This window comes from Panicum virgatum, chromosome 2K, assembly GCF_016808335.1.
Source record: "Panicum virgatum strain AP13 chromosome 2K, P.virgatum_v5, whole genome shotgun sequence".
Taxonomy (NCBI): domain Eukaryota; kingdom Viridiplantae; phylum Streptophyta; class Magnoliopsida; order Poales; family Poaceae; genus Panicum; species Panicum virgatum.
In genome coordinates this window covers 55579206-55597056 of record NC_053137.1, presented here as the reverse complement: position 1 = coordinate 55597056, position 17851 = coordinate 55579206, and the positions used below count along the sequence as shown (strand labels likewise).

Here is a 17851-nt window from a genome sequence, read left to right as displayed (position 1 = left end):
CGACGGCTGCAGGGAGCCGCTACGGATACTTGCACGCAGTCTAGTCGGTCTCGTTGTGCGCATCCCGGAGTACAGAGACCGCTACCTCAAGGGCTTGTACAGCATGGATCCAGTGGGGGCCCCATCATCCAGCGGCATCATCGCGCTAGTCCGATCACATCTGGAGGCTGGCTGGGAGAAGCATATACACAGCGCCGCCACTTACAGGGCGTTCAACGACCGGAGGGGGCGTATGGCCCTCGAGCGCCATGGATGCGACTCCGGCCTGCTGCGGTCAAGCTTGGTGGTGCCGTTCGACGAGAGCATCCTCCTCTGGCACATGGCCACGGACCTGTGCTTCTACGGCTACCACCACCACGGCGACGCCCCTGCCCCTGGGGCTGCCTGCGCCGCCGCATGGTGCACGGCGTCGGCGTCTCGTCTCCGCCAGAAGGCCGCCCGGTGCAGGGAGATGTCCAACTACATGGCGCACCTGCTGTGCGAGAACCCCCAGATGCTCATGGTCGGCGCGAGGTGGCACCTGTTCAAGGACGCCTATGAAGACCTCTGCGAAACCTTGGGGAAGGAGACTAGCACACCAAAGGATGAGAAGGAGCTCGCGCAGAGAGTAATCGCCAAGGTGGAGCTCCCGCAGCCCGTGGGTCCAGAGGGGGAGGGAGGCGGCGGCTTCGTCCGCGACGCCCGCGCTCTCGCTGAAGCGCTGCTGGCTTTGGGTGACGACGGGATGTGGGAGGTCATCGAGGGCGTCTGGGTGGAGATGCTCTGCTTCTCCGGCGGCAGGTGCCGAGGGTACCTGCACGCCAAGGCCCTGGGCACGGGCGGCGAGTTCCTCAACTACGTCTGGCTCCTCATGTCGTACATGGGGATGGAGACCCTGGCGGAGAGGATGCAAAGGGCGGAGCTTCCCAGTGCGGGAGGAGACGCCGGCGCTGCTCCGCGGATTCCCGGCGAGCTCCACGCCGGCGGCGCACCGACCACTACTGATGAGATCGTTATTATGGAGGGCGAGGTGTGACGGGTGATAGATGCTTGCTCGTCGGGGTCATTTATTTGGGTGCCCCCGGCCTACTCTGCTCCCGGTTCAATTGTGTGCTCTGCTTTCCCGTGGAAGATTGCTCATTGTTTGTTGAGTGCCATGATTGTATACATTTCCTTTTATTTGAGATGGGGTGCCATGGTTGTTTGTTGATTGGTGTGCTTCTCTCTTCGCTCGTCGGCTTAATAAGAGCATTGCAATGCTATGTGTTCCTTGTTACTACGATGCTGCCTACCATCTGTGTATTTTGTGTGAACATCTGATAATTTCCAGAACAGTTTTCCTTCTTCATGTTACAACATGATTCTGTATAGTAGAGAGTTTAGCTGGATGATCTACCAAATTCATGTGAGTGCGGACCTTTTTTTTTGCTGAAATAAATGAGTGCAGCCTTCGGCGGGCAGGGCTCCCGTGGACAACCATACGAAGAAACACCGGTACTGTTGCTCTTCAATTCATTTCACAAGAGTGCACTTGTGCCCTTCACAAAGAGCGTTCAGAGGTCTCCTTTGGGAGCATAAGATTAACCGAGCGCATGATCTGCCACTGTGCCACATACCTTCCGCCAGGAAGGTTCCTGAAGGGATTGCATGAGGCTCATTTGGTCTGAGAACTGGATCGTAGTTGATAGCCGTATGCAGTTTAACAACAGGCACGCACGTTAGGCGATTCCAACAAAAGAGATACACCAGCAGGCAGATATCTTAGACAAACACAACGCAGAATGTATCATGCTATGCAACACTTGGCCTGCATCTCACCAGTGGTGATACATCTACATCGATTTACAGCCAAAAAAAAAGGCTATCAACTTAACATTGAGTCATTGACAACTATAAATGACACACAGATTAATAGGAATTGGTGGTAGACTGGTAGCTCTTGCTCTATCTTGTGGTGTGTACAATTGTCCCCATGTGCCCATGCTCTAGCAAATTGACGTTAGCTGTTGATCATTGCTGGTTCTGTTGTCTCTGCTGAGGGAAATTGGGATTCTGTGCCTGATTCTGAAGTCCTACCATGCCCTGTTGCATGTTCTGAGCACCGGCCTGCATGTTCCCGTATACCCCTTGCTGCTGTTGCTGCATTCCCATCATGCTGCTATTTGTGGCTCCCATACCAAACACTGCAGCAGAAAACATTGCAGAGAATTGCTCAGAAGTAGAAACTTGAGACAATTATTTGGTCAAAAGGTAAAATAGACTGTCAAAAGTGTGTGCCACAATAACAATTCAAAATCAAGGGCACTTAAAGCTTTGCATCTGGCAATGCTTCCAACACTATGGGGCCAAAGCAGCATACTAGCACCGGACAAATGCTAAAAAACTTAAAAAGAGGACAGTGCTCTGACTTTTCCTTGGTACTCTATTCCTGATGTTTTTGTAATGGCGTCCTACCTTTGCCTGAAAGTAATTTCCAATATATTTTACCCTTTTGAATTGTGATCGTGCCTCCACCATCAGTCTCATACAAATGTCTCTTCTAACTCTAGGGCCAGTTTTCTACCAAACATGCCAGCAATGCTACCAAAACAGTTGATAGTGGTATATGATATGTCTCGAATTCATGGCTTGAAACAACAATTTTATCCACTTGACAATGGTAACTTACAAAAGCTAGAGGAAGGAAACAGTACGTACTTTGGTCAGTCAGCATTTGGGATGGATGACTCCTTTGTGGATGCCCACCAGCCATACCATACTGATTATTAATCATCAAAACAATAAAATCAATACAAAATGTTATGTGTGAAGAACAGCATACATTCCAGAAACAGCCAAAAAAAAGGCAACATATGCTAGAATCTTTACATGACGCAGCTTCTTCACTAATCATGAAATCATGTTCATGATGATGGACAAGATACCATTAGCATAAGAGGAAAACATAAAATGGTAACCTTAGCTATTGTTAGAGAAGTCAACTGCCCAAACTAGCACTTAACTACTGCCCCAGTCCATCAATTAGAGAATCTAGTGCTGAACTTGCTTGGGAAACCCAACTTCGGCATTGACAATATGAATCATGCAACTAGGCAAATAATAGGCCTTCATAATCAGACCCCCCTACAGCAAACACTCATGTACAATACAGCAATAAACTCCTCCTTTCTAGAAGATTTACAAGGGTAAAGGGAAATACAGACTGTCATCGCCCAGTAATTGTGATGGTCAATTATACACCACGCATGCAGAGAACTATTTTCTTCAAACAGATTCAGAATATTATTTCTGAATAAACCTGGATACAGCGAAACAATATAAAGGCACTGACCTGCATTTGAGGCATAAGCGACTGTGATTGCATTGTTCCAGGCATATTTGCCATCTAAGATGGAAAAATAAAGGCAAGATTAATCAACCATGAGACCATGTACAGAAAAGTATATAGATCAGATTAGCAACTAAACAAACTAAAAAGTTTTTCTCGTTAGGTCCTTCATGACATCGTAGATGCATATCAATAAAGTCCAACAATGTGTTAAGGAAACCGAATGGACTTATTTTCCAAACTAAATTATTAGGAGAAAGCATATCTAACCATTTGTGAGTTTGATGGAGCCTGTGCAGCAGTGAACATTGCACTATTTGCAGGTCCAGCAAACTGGCCCAAGTGACTTCGTAGCTGAGTTCCTTGGTTCAATTGACTCTGAGCCATGCCTGGTTGCATACGTCCAGGCTGCATCTGCCTGTTATGAAACTGTTGTGACAAGGCTTGGTTGTACTGCATTTGTTGTTGACCAGGGACCTGCAAAAGGTATTTTTAGAAATTCAAGTTTTCAGAGGAGGAGGAGAGGGGGGGGGGGGGAGGGGGGGGAGGGGGGGAGGGGGGGGGGACTATTTCAGCAGAAAAATAAGGCTATCAATTTGCCTGTAGTTTTTGTTGAGCCTGCCCCTGTAAATCTTGTAGCTGAGGAAGTGCGCTCTACAGGAAAGTGTGGATTGAGTAAGCACATGAAATGGAATCACATACAGAACGAATGTAACACAATCAAGAAGGAATCGAGAAGGAAAACATGTACTAAAGAAAATCTATAAAACTAAAGCACATCCATAGCTCCAAATGTAAACATGTCTTTACCTGTGCTAACATCCCAGCAGCTGATGGCCTTAGCTGCTGTTGAGCATGCAATTGGTGCTGTTGAGATGCTTGTATCAGCTTCTGCCTCTGTTGTTGTGGTGTTAGATGCTGCTGGGGTGAAGGGGTATTCATCATATTGGTGCCAGACCTAGGGGAGTTAGCATATGGCATTGGAGGAGTAGACACATTCTCAAAATTAGGGGTTCCTGTGCCTCCAGGTGATGGCGCAGGTCTTCCAAGTAACTGCCCTCCAGGTGCCTGCAAGAAGTATCAAGGTTTCAAATCATTTTTTTCACAGGTTTACGACGTTAAAAAATGTTATAAAAGCTATCATCGAAGCTATCCTTCATTGAGAAAATATATAAAACAATAAAAATTGTGCAATATAAGTCCAAATGGAGTGCTAATACATGCTGATACATCACATCCGACACTAATACAATGAATCATGTTCAGAAGACCATCACAAAATCTGATAATGGCATAGTCTAGACTCGATTTAGAACGGATATAATCCTCATCGAGTTCATTAGAAAGATCTTAAGATTCATATATATGTGCACCAAGAAAAACTGGGTCCCCCTAGAAAAGACCACTTTGAACACGGCCCCAGCTCATTTGGCTCGTCTACTTGGAGCTAAGCATAGCATCACTATTTTCCACTGCACACCATTTATCGGCACTATAGCAGCCATAGCTAGCTTAGCGGGTTGAGGTTCCTTAGCTTAGCATTTAGCCAAAAAAAACAAATAGATTTAGAACACTGAGTAACAACACCATGGGGAGATGATTGACATCATGTAAAACAATTATCTGTATTTGGCTATTGCCATTGCTTATGAACTAAAACTATTTTAACAACACCATGGGGAGATGATTGATATCATGTAAAACAGAATGAATCACGCCATTCAATCTGCCTCTTTCTGAAGAGGTATTCAACCAAAAGGGCAATAAGATAGACCTCTCCTAATATCATGATGACAAATCAGTTAAAATTACGTAACAGAAAGTCAGAAACCTGAATCGGATTTCCCTGGGTGTTGACACTACTAGGTGCAAATGTTGAGGAACTTTTGGGATAGCCACCTGCGAACAAAAATAGCAATTAGATGCTGATATTGAAGCCTTTCTGCGAAATAGATCTTCAATGCAAGTGTCAACGAGTGGCATATAAAGATTTTTTTATGGAGCATGTCACAAAAAATGAGAACAACCCGACAAATCATAACTCAGAACAGGGAGATGATCATTTATACAATTCAGATGCACAACAAAATTTACGTACCAGAATTATCACCAACATTTTGTGCCCCATCCCCAAAAGGAAGTACTTCCACTAAATGGCTAGGAAGAGATTGTGGCTGCCTCTGGTCTCCCGATATCCGTAATCCTGGCAATCAAATAATTTCAGCAGGGCAAAGTACTGAATTGTAACAAGAATGGAAGTAAAAGGATCATTTATTTGGAGATGTAATTGTATTTGTTATCAACATTGGTAAAGCATTATGTCTTTCACCTTCACCATAATTTACTGCTGCTCTAAGTAAGCCTTCCTGCTCCTGTATCTTTGCAGCTTGAGCTTTGTCCAATGTAGGAACAAGATTTGTCCCCTGACGACTTCCTAGCCCATAGCTCTTACGGCAGTCAGCAATTACTTTCTCAGCAGTTTCGCATGCACTCCCAATCATGTCTATTCTAACCTGAAAGGAATAATAACAAGTCCATTCTACTTTCTAGATAGCCAATAAATCAATCAGGTACCACTTGCTATAGTTTTTCATTCTTCATACTGAATTGCTCACCTTTATCTTTTCAATCTGTGTAGGAACAGGTAGATTTGCTATTCCAGACAATAATTGCTCTTTTTTTGTAGTTTCCTCAACTTCCATCTCAGGCAACAGTTTTGATGACAGCATTACAGGTAGTACTGCAACACTCACACAATGAAGTAAGAATTATGCTGCACCACTTGTAGCAAATTACTGTACAAACTGAGTATTCACATTATACAAATTGTGAACACTAAATTGCAAGGCATCATGACCAGTTAGAGCAACCAACCATTTTCCAACATCTTCTTAGATTGACTCTTCATGAGTAACACAACTTGTGAGAAATAAACAAAGAAACAGCATACCAAAATATAACGACATTAGCTCAGCTGGCCATACTTCTAGACGTCATTAATCCCTACTACAACAACAAAGAATCCAGATTTTTTTTTCCTCCAAATACATTGAAACATAGATGAATCATAGAGTTGGGCAATGCTGAACCATGAGCAGCCAAAGGCTACCTGGTATTCAGTCAAATAAGACAATATTTGTTTGATGGATTCCCTTAAACTCAATACAGTTGGTTACTGAACAGAACTCATTAAAATCAACATTTAAGTTAAGACGTAAACAGAGAGGGTTTATATTAGATAATGTCTTCCTAAAATTACATGCTTCGATTTACCAAAAGGTGTTTCTTGAAACTGCTATCCCTGAACAGGAAGAAGCTCCATTGCACAACTGAATCAGTAAACCCTGAGATTGAACTAGAACATAGCTGACAGAAGGAAAAGTATCCTATATATTAGAGAAAACTACATACTAGTTATGATTTCTAGCAAAACTAATCCTACTATGTGCTAACTAAAGTAGACACAAAGATAAACAGAAATATGCATATCCATAAAGGGGGCAAATTGAAGGATATTTCGGAACAGCATACTTGGAGCATTCTCGGCATTGACGTTCCTGGGGTACACTACAAACACCTTGGACACATTCTTAATGTCCTCCACAATGTTGAAGAGCTCCATGCTCACCATCGAGAACTGCCCGAGGACGTCCTGCCTGCAATTCACCATACCACAGGAAGCCAAACCATACCAGTCAGCAATCTCGCAGCGACACAACACCAGCAGAGATGCCGTAACTAAACCCTAGAATCCCTGTGGACATTAATCGGGAGCCGGGGGGGTTGGGGCTTACCACTTTGGGGAGGCGGTGGGGTTCGTGCGGGCGATGACGTCGAAGTCCTCGAGGATGCGGGAGATGGCCTTGTACAGCCCCACCGCGCGCGCGCGCATCCCCTCAAGGTTCAGCTGCTGCTGCACCCCCGCGCTGAGCCGCTCGACGCGGGGAGCCGCCTGCTGCTCCCCTGCGGCCGCGCCCGGGGGCGGAACGCCAGGGCCGGGTGCTGCCCCTAGCGCCGCCGCCGCCGCGTCCATCGCCGGAGCACTAGCGTGGGAGCGGTGGTGGTGCGGCGGAGTGGAAGGGGGAGGCGGCCTCGAATCGGAAGGTGTCGGGATCTCCGGGAACCGGGGGTCGATACCTGTGAAAGCCTCAGTTTCCGTGCCTGGCTTACACTGACATGTGGACCGGTCAGGTCAGTGCTCTACACTAGCTTAAACCGTGTGGCTGCTCCTAAACCGAATCCAATTTTTTCAAGCCTCCAAATTCAAGATTTGAATAATAATTGAAATCTAACAAAACATATTATTGTACGAGTCTTTCTTCAAGGAGTGCATATATACTGCCCTTTTGAGGTGCTATAAAATAATTCTGCAAGGCCTACTCTTATTTTTTTTTCAAAATGCAGGACCTCTTAATCTCAGTTAGAGCAAACTAGTGGGAAAAGGCACGTGGACGAAGGAAAACATTAGATGAATCCTTTCTAAAGGTGGAGGTATTCATGATGCACCTCAACAAATCAAATGTTATCACATTGCTCGCTTTGTTCAGGGAGAATTGTCGTTCCAATGAATTTGTTTCGGTAGTAGTACACTGTTCTTCAAAGATTTACCACTTCTGAACCTCTCTTTCTTTTTGATAATACATGGATCATGGATCAGGCGTGCGTTTGCGGTTCAGGAAAGGTACTCAGACATTCGGGCGTCATTGCACCATTATGCTCAGCCTTGGCACTGTCAACAATTTCAGCAGATTTAAATTCAGATTGCAACGTCACGGCACAGTACTCAGTCAGTGCTCACCAATACTATGGCTGTGTTTAGTTGCAAAATCTTTCTCTCCAAACTTTACTATTCACTTATCACATCAAATCTTTTGCCTCATGCATGAAGTACTAAATGTAGGTAAATAAGAAACTAATTGCATAGTTTTGATGTACGTTGCGAGACGAATCTTTTGAGCCTAGTTAATCTATAGTAGGACAATATTTATCACAAACAAACAAAAAATGGTACAGTATGCTACAGAATCCCAGTAACTTTTTTTACCACTTTTTGCGGATCTAAACACAACCTATGAAAGCAAGCAGCATAGCGGCAGCACTGCAAAGTCTAGTCTCGAGCCCTGAGTTATTGCGCGCGGTTCGTATCACATCACCAATATCAGTAGCATACAGCATAACAGTATCGGCAAGTACCACAGGATCCGATGCGCATGCGCGCCCCATCGCCGCACATCACGTCCTCCGAGTTCAAGTTCGAATTCGAACTGCCGCCTCACGAATCGCAACTAATTAACCCTAACAGCTCCACCACTCCACCAGCCGCCGCACCTACAAGAACCGGCAAAAGGCATTGAGTGCAAGCAGGTTCGCCTCTCGCTGCAAAAGCCAGCAGCCAGCTAGCCGCCGCTCCCCGCCTTCTCCGCTGCTACCTGCAGTCATCATCGCCGGGGGTTTTTCTCCTCCTCTGCCGGTCGACGGCGCCGGCCTACATCCTGCGGTGCAGATCCGGCGAGCGGCGTCTACGAGGAGGGAGGAGGGTCATCGGCCGGCGGCGGCACGCATCCCCACCCGGGTGAGGAAAACAAAGAGGTATCCGCCGCCGCCTTCCTTACGCCCGCGCGGGCTTCCGCCCGGTGGTACGTTCGGGCGGCGGCCTCACCCTTTCTAGATCTTCCTTCAGCACCATAAGCATCATGCTGCCTCCGATCCTCCGCTCCATTTTCTTGTTTCACTCATCATCCTCTCCATCTTGCTTTGCATCGCAGTTAAACCGAAAGAGCATGCAGCTGAGATCCGCCCGCCGCCTGGCCACGCCGCCGGCGCCGGCGCCGAGAGGAGGTGCGCCTGGGGAGGACCGGCTCAGCGGCCTCCCCGATGAATTGCTCCTCAAGGTGCTCGCCCGTCTCGGATGTGTACGTCAGGCTGCGCGCACCAGCGCGCTCTCGAGCCGGTGGCGCGGCCTCTGGACGGAGCTTCGTGACCTGACCTTTTACGGCGCGGACCCCCCCCCCCCCCCCCCCCCCCCCCCCCCCCCCCCCGCCGCGCTCGCCATGGTGCGCCCCGACCTCAACCGCCTCCGCCTCGGCAAGCTTGGCTCCAAGAGAATCTCCTTGCGGCTACGCGCTGCAGCCCAGCTCGCGCCAGCTGATCTCCTAGTCTCGGTGGACTATGACTGCTACGACCGCGGCCTAATCGAGATGCCAGTATTCAAACGCGCCACCTCGATCACTCTGTTCATCGACAGGTTCGACATTAGCCTACCTCCCGCTGGCAACTTCGACAAGCTCGAGCACTTTGTACTCAGAGGTTACTGCTCCGTCAACCACAGTGTCTTCCTTTCCCGTTGCCCGCGACTGCGCGAGCTCGAGATAATTAGTCCCGTGCAGAACAAGGTAACCATGCACCTAGCTTTCTCATGTATCTTCTGCAAATCAGCAAATCCATGCATGCACATTCTTTACACATCTAGTCCCTTAACTCTTTGAAGTGTTCGTAACGAAACGTGCTTCTGTACTTTCTAGGAATGCTCATCAGAGAATTGTTACTGCGATCAAGCTGGCTGCTGGAGAAATGGACAGATCTCCTTGCCAAACCTTGAAGTGGTAGAATTTGTAATCTTCAGGGCTGCTGATAATGAAGTCGATTTTCTGAAGTTTATATTCAGGTCGGCGCCAAGGCTAAAGAGAGTGACCATTAAACAGTGTAATGAGGTGTCACCAAGTGACAGAGGGTACCAGGAGTTCTGCAGCATCCTTGAGGCAAATGCTTCCATCAAATGCATCTGGGTGTAACGAATGTGTGTCATCTTTAGGCTTAGCCTGATCGAAACCTCAAGTTATGCATTGTTGTTAAACTCTTTTTCCTATGTTATGCTTAAGAATATAACCGTTTACATGATGGCACATTGCAACGTTGTCCATCTTGATCTTGCTCGGAATCAGTTTCGTTTCATTATTTGATCATCTATATATCAGTCTCGACGTCCCAAAATAAGTGTTATTTTAGCATTCAAATTTTATCCCATTAGGAGTGTTGTTTTAGCTTGTAATGAGATCCATCTAATTATGAAAACAATACTTAACCCACAAAAAAAGTAAAGCAATCCCACGTACGAAGAAAATATTGTAGTAGCCAATCAAATACTTAGTAGATTCCCCCTGACTGACCATTACATTATCAGCTGACTGACTTCCCATAATGTCGCATATGTTCCCGGTTCTTTTAAGGGTGTTGTCGTGGTGAAAAATCTTTCAGCTAGAGAGCCATCTGCGCTTGGTTTAGATACTTACTACAAGCAGTATTATCTTTGTCTTGCGGCCGCCTCTGCAACAATTAAGTGGTATATATGCTCGATACATCACGATCACGACAAAATTAGGCTTCAACTTTTATGGTTCTACCCCGTTCAAGAACAGCAATGACTTCTGAAGCACTTGTGGGTGTATTTACCATGATTTTTCTTACAAACTGAATTGTGTTTCTCCATTGGGATTCTGTTGTACCATCCTTCACTTCTTAATAACTTTCTTTTTTCAATTTGAATCTCCCTTTGGATAAAAGTTACACTTGTGTTCAGATTTCAATATGGCCATATCTCCTTTTCTGGGTTTCATTTCATTTGTTTTTACAAGTTCATCTACTATCACATATGAATCTTATGCCAAACTTCTTTAAATTTGTTACAGGATAGAATCAGAAAAGGGTGTATTTATTACTAACCACTCATTATCAGTAAGGCCAGTCTCAGTGGGAGGGTCATAAGAGTGTCATGGACATTAAATTTGATAACATGTACCAATAGTATGAGGAGAGAGAAAAGAAGAGTGTCATGAAATATGAGATGAGTGTTATTACCATGACCCTCCACTGGCACAGTTCTTAAGATTCCAGTCTAGGTAACTGTGTCGATGACACTCCCACTGAGACTGGCCTAAATTCTTAAATGAAGTTGTAATTGTGAAGCTTTTGTTTCAGTTCAAGTTAATCATTAGTTTAATCATTATGAACTGGCAGTATTTTGTGCACACTCTTTGGTCTCTATATGATGACCTCTTCTCTGTTAGGCACCGTCTCCAGAAAGTCCTCTCCAAGTGGAGTCCCTTTTGACTTTTGCAGATGGCAGCAACAAATTGTATTGCTTTTGTGGTGTTTTGACTTAACTAATTATTATAATGAATCCTAAGTAGTTAGTCCATGCACTTATTACATTCTGTATACATTAGGATCTTGATTATTGAGGTTATATTAGCTTGAGGAAGCAATCTTTTGAAGAATTAAGCAGTCACTTCTTCTTCTTCTTTTTTGGCTTCAATGCCTTCGTTATCTTATTGCCAAGACTTAGAAGCATAATAAGATAAGATTCACTGCATTTAAACCACTCTAAAACTAGTAACTCACAACCATCAAAGATTTATTTGTTTCCTACATTTCAATGAGTCTATTACTCCTTGTGTTTTACTAAACCAGGAAAACTGGGGGTTCAAAGTTGTTATTCTTCTTTTCTATCTATTATAACTATATTCATCATGAAAACCTCTCTTTACTGTCAAGTTACATTCAATGGGTCATTTGACCATATGAACATTGACTCAACTAGGTAATTCATTTAGCATAATGTACCTTATAAAGTAGCATTAACCAAGTATGTTCAAACACTTGTGCCCAGAGTACCACATTGAATTTGTTTCGGTAGTAGTATACTGTTCTTCAAAGATTTGCTACTTCTGAACCTCTCTTTCTTTTTGATAATACATGGATCATGGATCAGGCCTGCAATTGCGGTTCAGGAAAGGAATTCAGACATCATTGCACCATTACGATCAGCATTGGTACCATCAACAATTTCAGCAGATATAAATACGGATTTCAGATCGCAACGTCACAGCACAGCACTCAGTACTCACCAGTAGTAGTATGATGCAAAACAAGCAGCGCAGCAGTAGCACTGCAAAGTCTACTCTTGAGCCCGAAGTTATTGCGGTTCGTATCGGCAAGTACCACACGATCCGATGCGCATGCGCCCCGTCGCCGCACACCACGACCGGCGCCGCCGCGTCGAGCTCTGCAAGTACACTTGCCGCCCGCAAAAAGCTCGACGGCCTCCGAGTTCAAGTTTCGAATTCGAACTGCCGCCTCACGAATCGCAATTCGCAACTAAACCCCAACGGCTCCACCGCCGCCGCACCTACAAGAACCGGCAAAAGGCTCGTAGCAGAGCTCCTGCAACTTCGAAAGTGCACCGAGCGTCCACCATGTCCCGCAAGAAGCCATCGGCCCCGGCGCCGGCCATGGCCTCCACCGGCTGCTCCGGCCTCATGTCCTGCCTCTCCATCCACCGCCGCGGCCCGCCGCAGCCGGCGCCGAGGGGGGCAGAGGACGCGCCGCTGCGCAGCAGCGACGCGGAAAGGTACGGGAAGAGGATGCAGCTCTTGGAGGAGGAGATCAGGAGGCTGAGCGAGTGGCTGGGGGGGCAGGAGGAGAGGCCCGCGCCGCCGGGCGCCAAGGCCGGGGAGGAGGGCACCGGCTCGGCCGCCACCGAGTGCTCCAGGAACGGGGCTACCAAGAGGTGTGCCAGCGTCGGCCACGGCGCCAGCAGCGTGCAGGATATGGTGAGGCTGGAGGACGGGAGCTACCTGCGCGAGGTCAGGAGGGTGCGGGTCGGGCGGCCATGGGAGAGGCTGGCCGTGCAGGTGTCGCGGCCCGTCGTCCCCGTGGACGCGTCGAGCGCGTCAGAGGTGAGCTTGATGAATGAACCTCGTGATCGTTGAATTGTGCTGCGCGTGATCATCCATTGTCCCCTGTTTTTTTTGTCTCACAAACAAATGCATCCATTGTCCCCTGTTTTTGGTCTCACAAATGCGACGCCTTCGCCAGGTTCTTGACAAGATGGCAGCGATGAGGGCCGAGGACCTGTACAAGTTCCTGATCAAAATGATGCCGCTGAAGGACATCACCGGCCAGCGGAAATCCGGCGAGCCCGTCCGCCGGACGGCGAGGCTGAGCTCGGGGGACGACCTCCTGGAAGCTCTCGTCTTCGAAGCAACGGACGAGCTGGAATCTTTGGTCCTGGACGGCCTGAAGATCCAGATGTCCCCGCCGGCCACCGAACCCGCCGCCACGGTCGCCGCCGACCGGAGGCGCGACGAGGCGGTGGGCAAGGGCTGCATGGTGCTCGTGGTCCTGGTGCAGCTGAGGGATCCGAGCGAAAGGTACGCCGCCGTCGGGGCCCCCATGATCGGGCTCATCGAGGCGTCCCTGCAGAGGAAGGATGGCGCGGTGAAGCAGGAGATGCGGGGGCTGCACGCTGCCGGGATCAGCTTCGTCAACAGGAAGCCGAGGGATGGCAGGTGCATCAGCATCATGTGGAGCGCTTCTCTGAGACAGTGCAGGAGATCACACGACGGCGGTGGCGGCGGAGTCGATGGCGACGGCTGCCGGTGCACTTGTGTTCGGAATCCGAACCGTGTGTTCCAACGCTAGAGATCATCAGGCTATCAAGGTGCTTCTTTTTTTGATCAAAGGCTATCAAGGTATTGTTATACCGAGCAAGTTGCCTTGTTCAATAATAACGGTGCAAATAACACTGGATGTGCATGGATCTGACCTCACATGTCAGTAACACTAGTGTTGCTCTTTCTTTTCATATAATATATTTGGTGTCCATTATTATTTATAGAATTTTATAAGAGGCATTAATTTCCTTGGTTGCGGTGACGTGTAGCGTATTTAGGGCTTGCGACGAGAAAGGAGATCGAAGACTAGTTCCACGCAGGTCCAAATCCCCTTCGAACCGACTTAATATTAATCACGCGCGCGAACACGAGATCAATCCGCTAAACGAGTCCGATCGGTAACAAGAAACCCTAAATCCCCGCGACAATATTATTAGCGTGAGTAACTCTCGCCAAATCAATCCTCCCGGACGGGCTCCTGGTCCTGCCACGCAGCTGCGCCGCCATGGCACCGGAGGGCAATGAGGAGGATTGCTATTGCGACGCCGATGACGACGACTACGAGAGCTACTACGGCACAGAGGAGGACAGCGAGAGCGAGTACGGCGGCAGCGGCGGCGGCGGCGTCAGTGATGACGACGGCGACCAGCAGGCCATGGAAACCAACGATGACGAGGACAAGGAGCGCGGCGAGGGCTACGATTTCGAGACCGAGGACGACGTGCGCAGGTGCCAGGACGAGGTCACGGCGAGGATGTCGGAGCTGCTGTCGGTCCCGCGGGGCTTCGCCGCCGCGTTCCTGCGGCACTGCCGGTGGGACGCCGAGCAGCTCCAGAACGAGTGGTTCTCCGACGAGTGGCGCATCCGCGGCGCCGTCGGCCTGGCGCCGGGGCGCGGCGCCGTCCCCACGGCGCTCAACGACCGGCCGCTCGACTGCGGCATCTGCTTCGACCGCTCCGCCCCCGGCGAGATGCGGTCGGCGGGGTGCCCGCACTACTACTGCCACGGGTGCTGGCGCGGCTACATCGCCGCGGCGGTCGGCGACGGCCCGCGGTGCCTGCTGCTGCGGTGCCCGGACCCGCGCTGCCCGGCGCCCGTCGTGCGGGAACTCGTCGACGCAGTGGCCGCCGGCGCGGACCGGGCCCGGTACGCGGTGTTCGTGGTCCGGTCGTACGTGGAGGAGGGCACGAGCAAGTACGTCCGGTGGTGCCCGGGGCCCGGGTGCGCCCTCGCCGTTCGGTCCCGGCCGGGGTCCCGTCCCTACGAGGTGTCGTGCCGGTGTGGGCACGTGTTCTGCTTCCGGTGCGGCGAGGACGCGCACCGGCCGGCGTCGTGCGACACGGCGCGCGCGTGGGCGGCCAAGTGCCGGGCCGACGGGGAGACCACCAGCTGGGTGCTGGCCAACACGAAGCACTGCCCCCGGTGCCGGCGCGCCATCGAGAAGAACCAGGGGTGCAACCACATGACGTGCGGCGCCCCGTGCCTGCACGAGTTCTGCTGGCTCTGCCTCGGCGACTGGGACAAGCACGCCGGCAACAACTACCACTGCAACCGCTACGCGGCGGACCGGGCGGAGTTCACCGGCGAGAAGGCGCAGCGGCGGCAGGGCCGGGCGTCGCTGGTGCGGTTCCTGCACTACTACGAGCGCTGGACGGCGCACGCGGCGTCGCTGGCCAAGGCGCGGCAGGACCTGGACGGGCTGCGCTGCGGCGGCGGGCTGGACGGGTTCGCCGCCGCCGTGGGCGTGCCGCCGACGGAGCTGGACTTCCTCGCGGAGGCGTACGCGCAGGTCATCGAGGGGCGCCGGGTGCTGCGGTGGACGTACGCGCACGTGTACCACCTGGACCCGGCGCGCGACAACGTCGAGTTCTGCGAGTACCTCCAGGGCGAGGCCGAGCGGTCGCTGGAGCAGCTGCACGACTGCGCCGAACTGGAAAGGAACAAGCTCAGGGAGAACGTGGCCGTCTACGCCGTCGCCTACCCCGCCGGGTACGCCGCCGGTAAGTTCGCCGAGTTCAGGGAGAAGCTCTCCAACCTCAACCTTGTGACGCGGAACCACTTCAGCAAGCTCGTGGAGGGGTTCGAGTCCGGCATGGCCGAGGTCGTGTCGTGATTTCGTGGGGGTTTAAGTGGTGTGTTACTTTGTGTGTGTGTGTGTGCATGCACGTTTTTACAATGGAAAACTCTTTGGCGCATCCGCCGTGTAGCAGAATCCGGTGCGTAAAACGCAAACACCTCTCGCACACAACACTGCCCAAAGTTGAATTCGCCCCGGTCCGAAACTTCCTGTGAAAAGAACACGAACGCTTGGATTTTGGCCATGTTTAGGTCTCTATCCGTAAAATTTTTTAAAGATAATCTTATTATTTAGAAGCACTAAATAAAGTCTATTTATAAAAATTTTTGCACAGATGGATTGTAAATCGCGAGATGAATCTAACAAGTCTAACTAATCCGTCATTAGCATATGTTTATTGTAGCAATTTAGTGTCTAATCACGACCTAATTAAATTCATTAAATTCGTATCGCGATTTACAGTCCATCTGTGTAATGCGATTTTTTTCAACTACATTTAATACACCATGCAAGTGCCACAATTTTTTTTAGAATTTTGAACTTTAGATCTAAACAAGGCTTTTACCGTCTGATTCTCAGATCAGGCCTTCCAACCGAGGGGTGGAGTAGCAGCAAACTTGAAAAGTTGAATCACCGTCAATCAGAGGCAGCCAGAACTGACGAGCTCGAGCCTCTGGATACTCGTACAACTGAACATGGCTGGACCTGCTCCAAAGGTCAGAGCTCGCGAGTCGTGACACCAGCTTCCGCGGCACGGTCGAAACGGACACGCACCTTGCAGCTGTGTCCTGCACGAAAGCGCCGTGCGCCTCGACGTCGTGCACTCGTCCTCCACCCAGCTCCGACGCCCGTTCTGGAGTTTTCTGCCCCCATATATCTCCCGATACCGACCTGGTTGGTGCACTTGCACGGCACCCGTCCGTCAATTTCTACCACACGCAACAAGTGGCAACTGGAAGGTTTTTGGCCTTAGTTTGGTTCCCACTAAAGTTTCTAGTGCACGCAAGCCGAGAAAAAAATCTCGTATGCATGGAGTACTAAATGAAGTCTATTTGTAAAATATTTTTAGGGATGAGTATAACTTTTCATGACGAATCTAATTGGCTACAGTAATGCTACAATAATCATCTTCTAATCATGCGATCAAAGACCTCGTTAGATTCTTCAGGGTTCCTAGCGCAGGGTTCTAGAGTTAGTTTTCTAAACTGTCTTTATTTAATACCGTAATTAGTGGTCAAAATTTCCTAGGATAGTTCACAAAACCAAACAGGGAGAAGCACGCACGCCATGCGTCGAAGCCTCCGGGTTCCAGGTCAGACGCCGAGCCCCGGCTTCCCTTTGCTGTTTCCGGTGGTGTTGAGAGCACGAGCCTACACGCTTCTAGTCGTCGAATCGTTATGGTTGGAGAGCGAGAGGCGGCGAAAGAAACCGGGATCTTGCGAGAGGGAAGGGGCCACGGACCGGACGAAGTGCTGGTGGTGGGGGGCGCGTCGAAGCTGGCTAACGTGACGGTCGCGATGGACTTGGCTCGACTCGGGCACTCGGCGTGTCACCGCGCGGCGGCACCGGTCCGGGCACAGAGACCCGTGGCCTAACGCCAGCCACAACGCGAGCCAAAGGCAGGCAAAGGCCACCGCCCACCACCACTCGCCATCGCTCGCCAGTCGCCACCAACCAAACAAAACCCCCAAAGTTTCTTTTGCCCCGATCGCGCGGCCAAAACGCACGAGGAGTTCATCAAAAAAAAAAAAACGCACGAGGAGAACCGGAGCACCCCCCGCTCGGCCGCTCGTGAGGCCTCTGCTGCCTTGCGCACGCCGCCGCCGCGGCGCACGCCCGCGCCACATAAGGGGCTGATTGGTTCACATCTGCGCCGAGCCAGGCTCGCACGACACAGCCAGGCCGCGGTTGGCCAGGCCCAACGCGTGCACAGCTAGCATGTTTGGTTGATTGAGCCGGCGCAACCTGGTTGGAGGAGACGGCGATTGGTTGCATGGATGGGCTCATGTGGATGCA

The 17851-nt window shown here is 49.9% G+C and overlaps 4 protein-coding genes across 4 annotated transcripts; 3 read left to right on the top strand and 1 right to left on the bottom strand.

Moving 5' to 3' along the window:
* Window positions 1-1643: 1643 nt before the first annotated feature.
* LOC120686941 (mediator of RNA polymerase II transcription subunit 8-like) lies at window positions 1644-7486 on the bottom strand. The gene is made up of 12 exons (XM_039969141.1): window positions 7102-7486; window positions 6839-6963; window positions 5923-6047; window positions 5637-5820; window positions 5406-5510; window positions 5139-5206; window positions 4118-4375; window positions 3908-3961; window positions 3578-3784; window positions 3311-3364; window positions 2677-2737; window positions 1644-2162 (listed from the first exon to the last, which is right to left on the bottom strand). The coding sequence occupies exons 1-12, from the start codon at window positions 7338-7340 to the stop codon at window positions 1990-1992; spliced, it is 1653 nt and encodes a 550-aa protein (XP_039825075.1). The 5' UTR covers window positions 7341-7486; the 3' UTR covers window positions 1644-1989.
* Window positions 7487-9351: 1865 nt separating this feature from the next.
* Window positions 9352-10205, top strand: LOC120696153. The gene is made up of 2 exons (XM_039979295.1): window positions 9352-9699; window positions 9829-10205. The coding sequence occupies exons 1-2, from the start codon at window positions 9358-9360 to the stop codon at window positions 10096-10098; spliced, it is 612 nt and encodes a 203-aa protein (XP_039835229.1). The 5' UTR covers window positions 9352-9357; the 3' UTR covers window positions 10099-10205.
* Window positions 10206-12208: 2003 nt separating this feature from the next.
* Window positions 12209-13984, top strand: LOC120696152. The gene is made up of 2 exons (XM_039979294.1): window positions 12209-13041; window positions 13181-13984. Exons 1-2 carry the CDS (start codon window positions 12316-12318, stop codon window positions 13784-13786), a joined length of 1332 nt encoding a protein of 443 aa, XP_039835228.1. The 5' UTR covers window positions 12209-12315; the 3' UTR covers window positions 13787-13984.
* Window positions 13985-14115: 131 nt separating this feature from the next.
* On the top strand, window positions 14116-15970 carry LOC120696151 (probable E3 ubiquitin-protein ligase ARI5). Its single transcript, XM_039979293.1, has one exon. The coding sequence runs from the start codon at window positions 14264-14266 to the stop codon at window positions 15869-15871; it is 1608 nt and encodes a 535-aa protein (XP_039835227.1). The 5' UTR covers window positions 14116-14263; the 3' UTR covers window positions 15872-15970.
* The last annotated feature ends 1881 nt before the right edge of the window (window positions 15971-17851 follow it).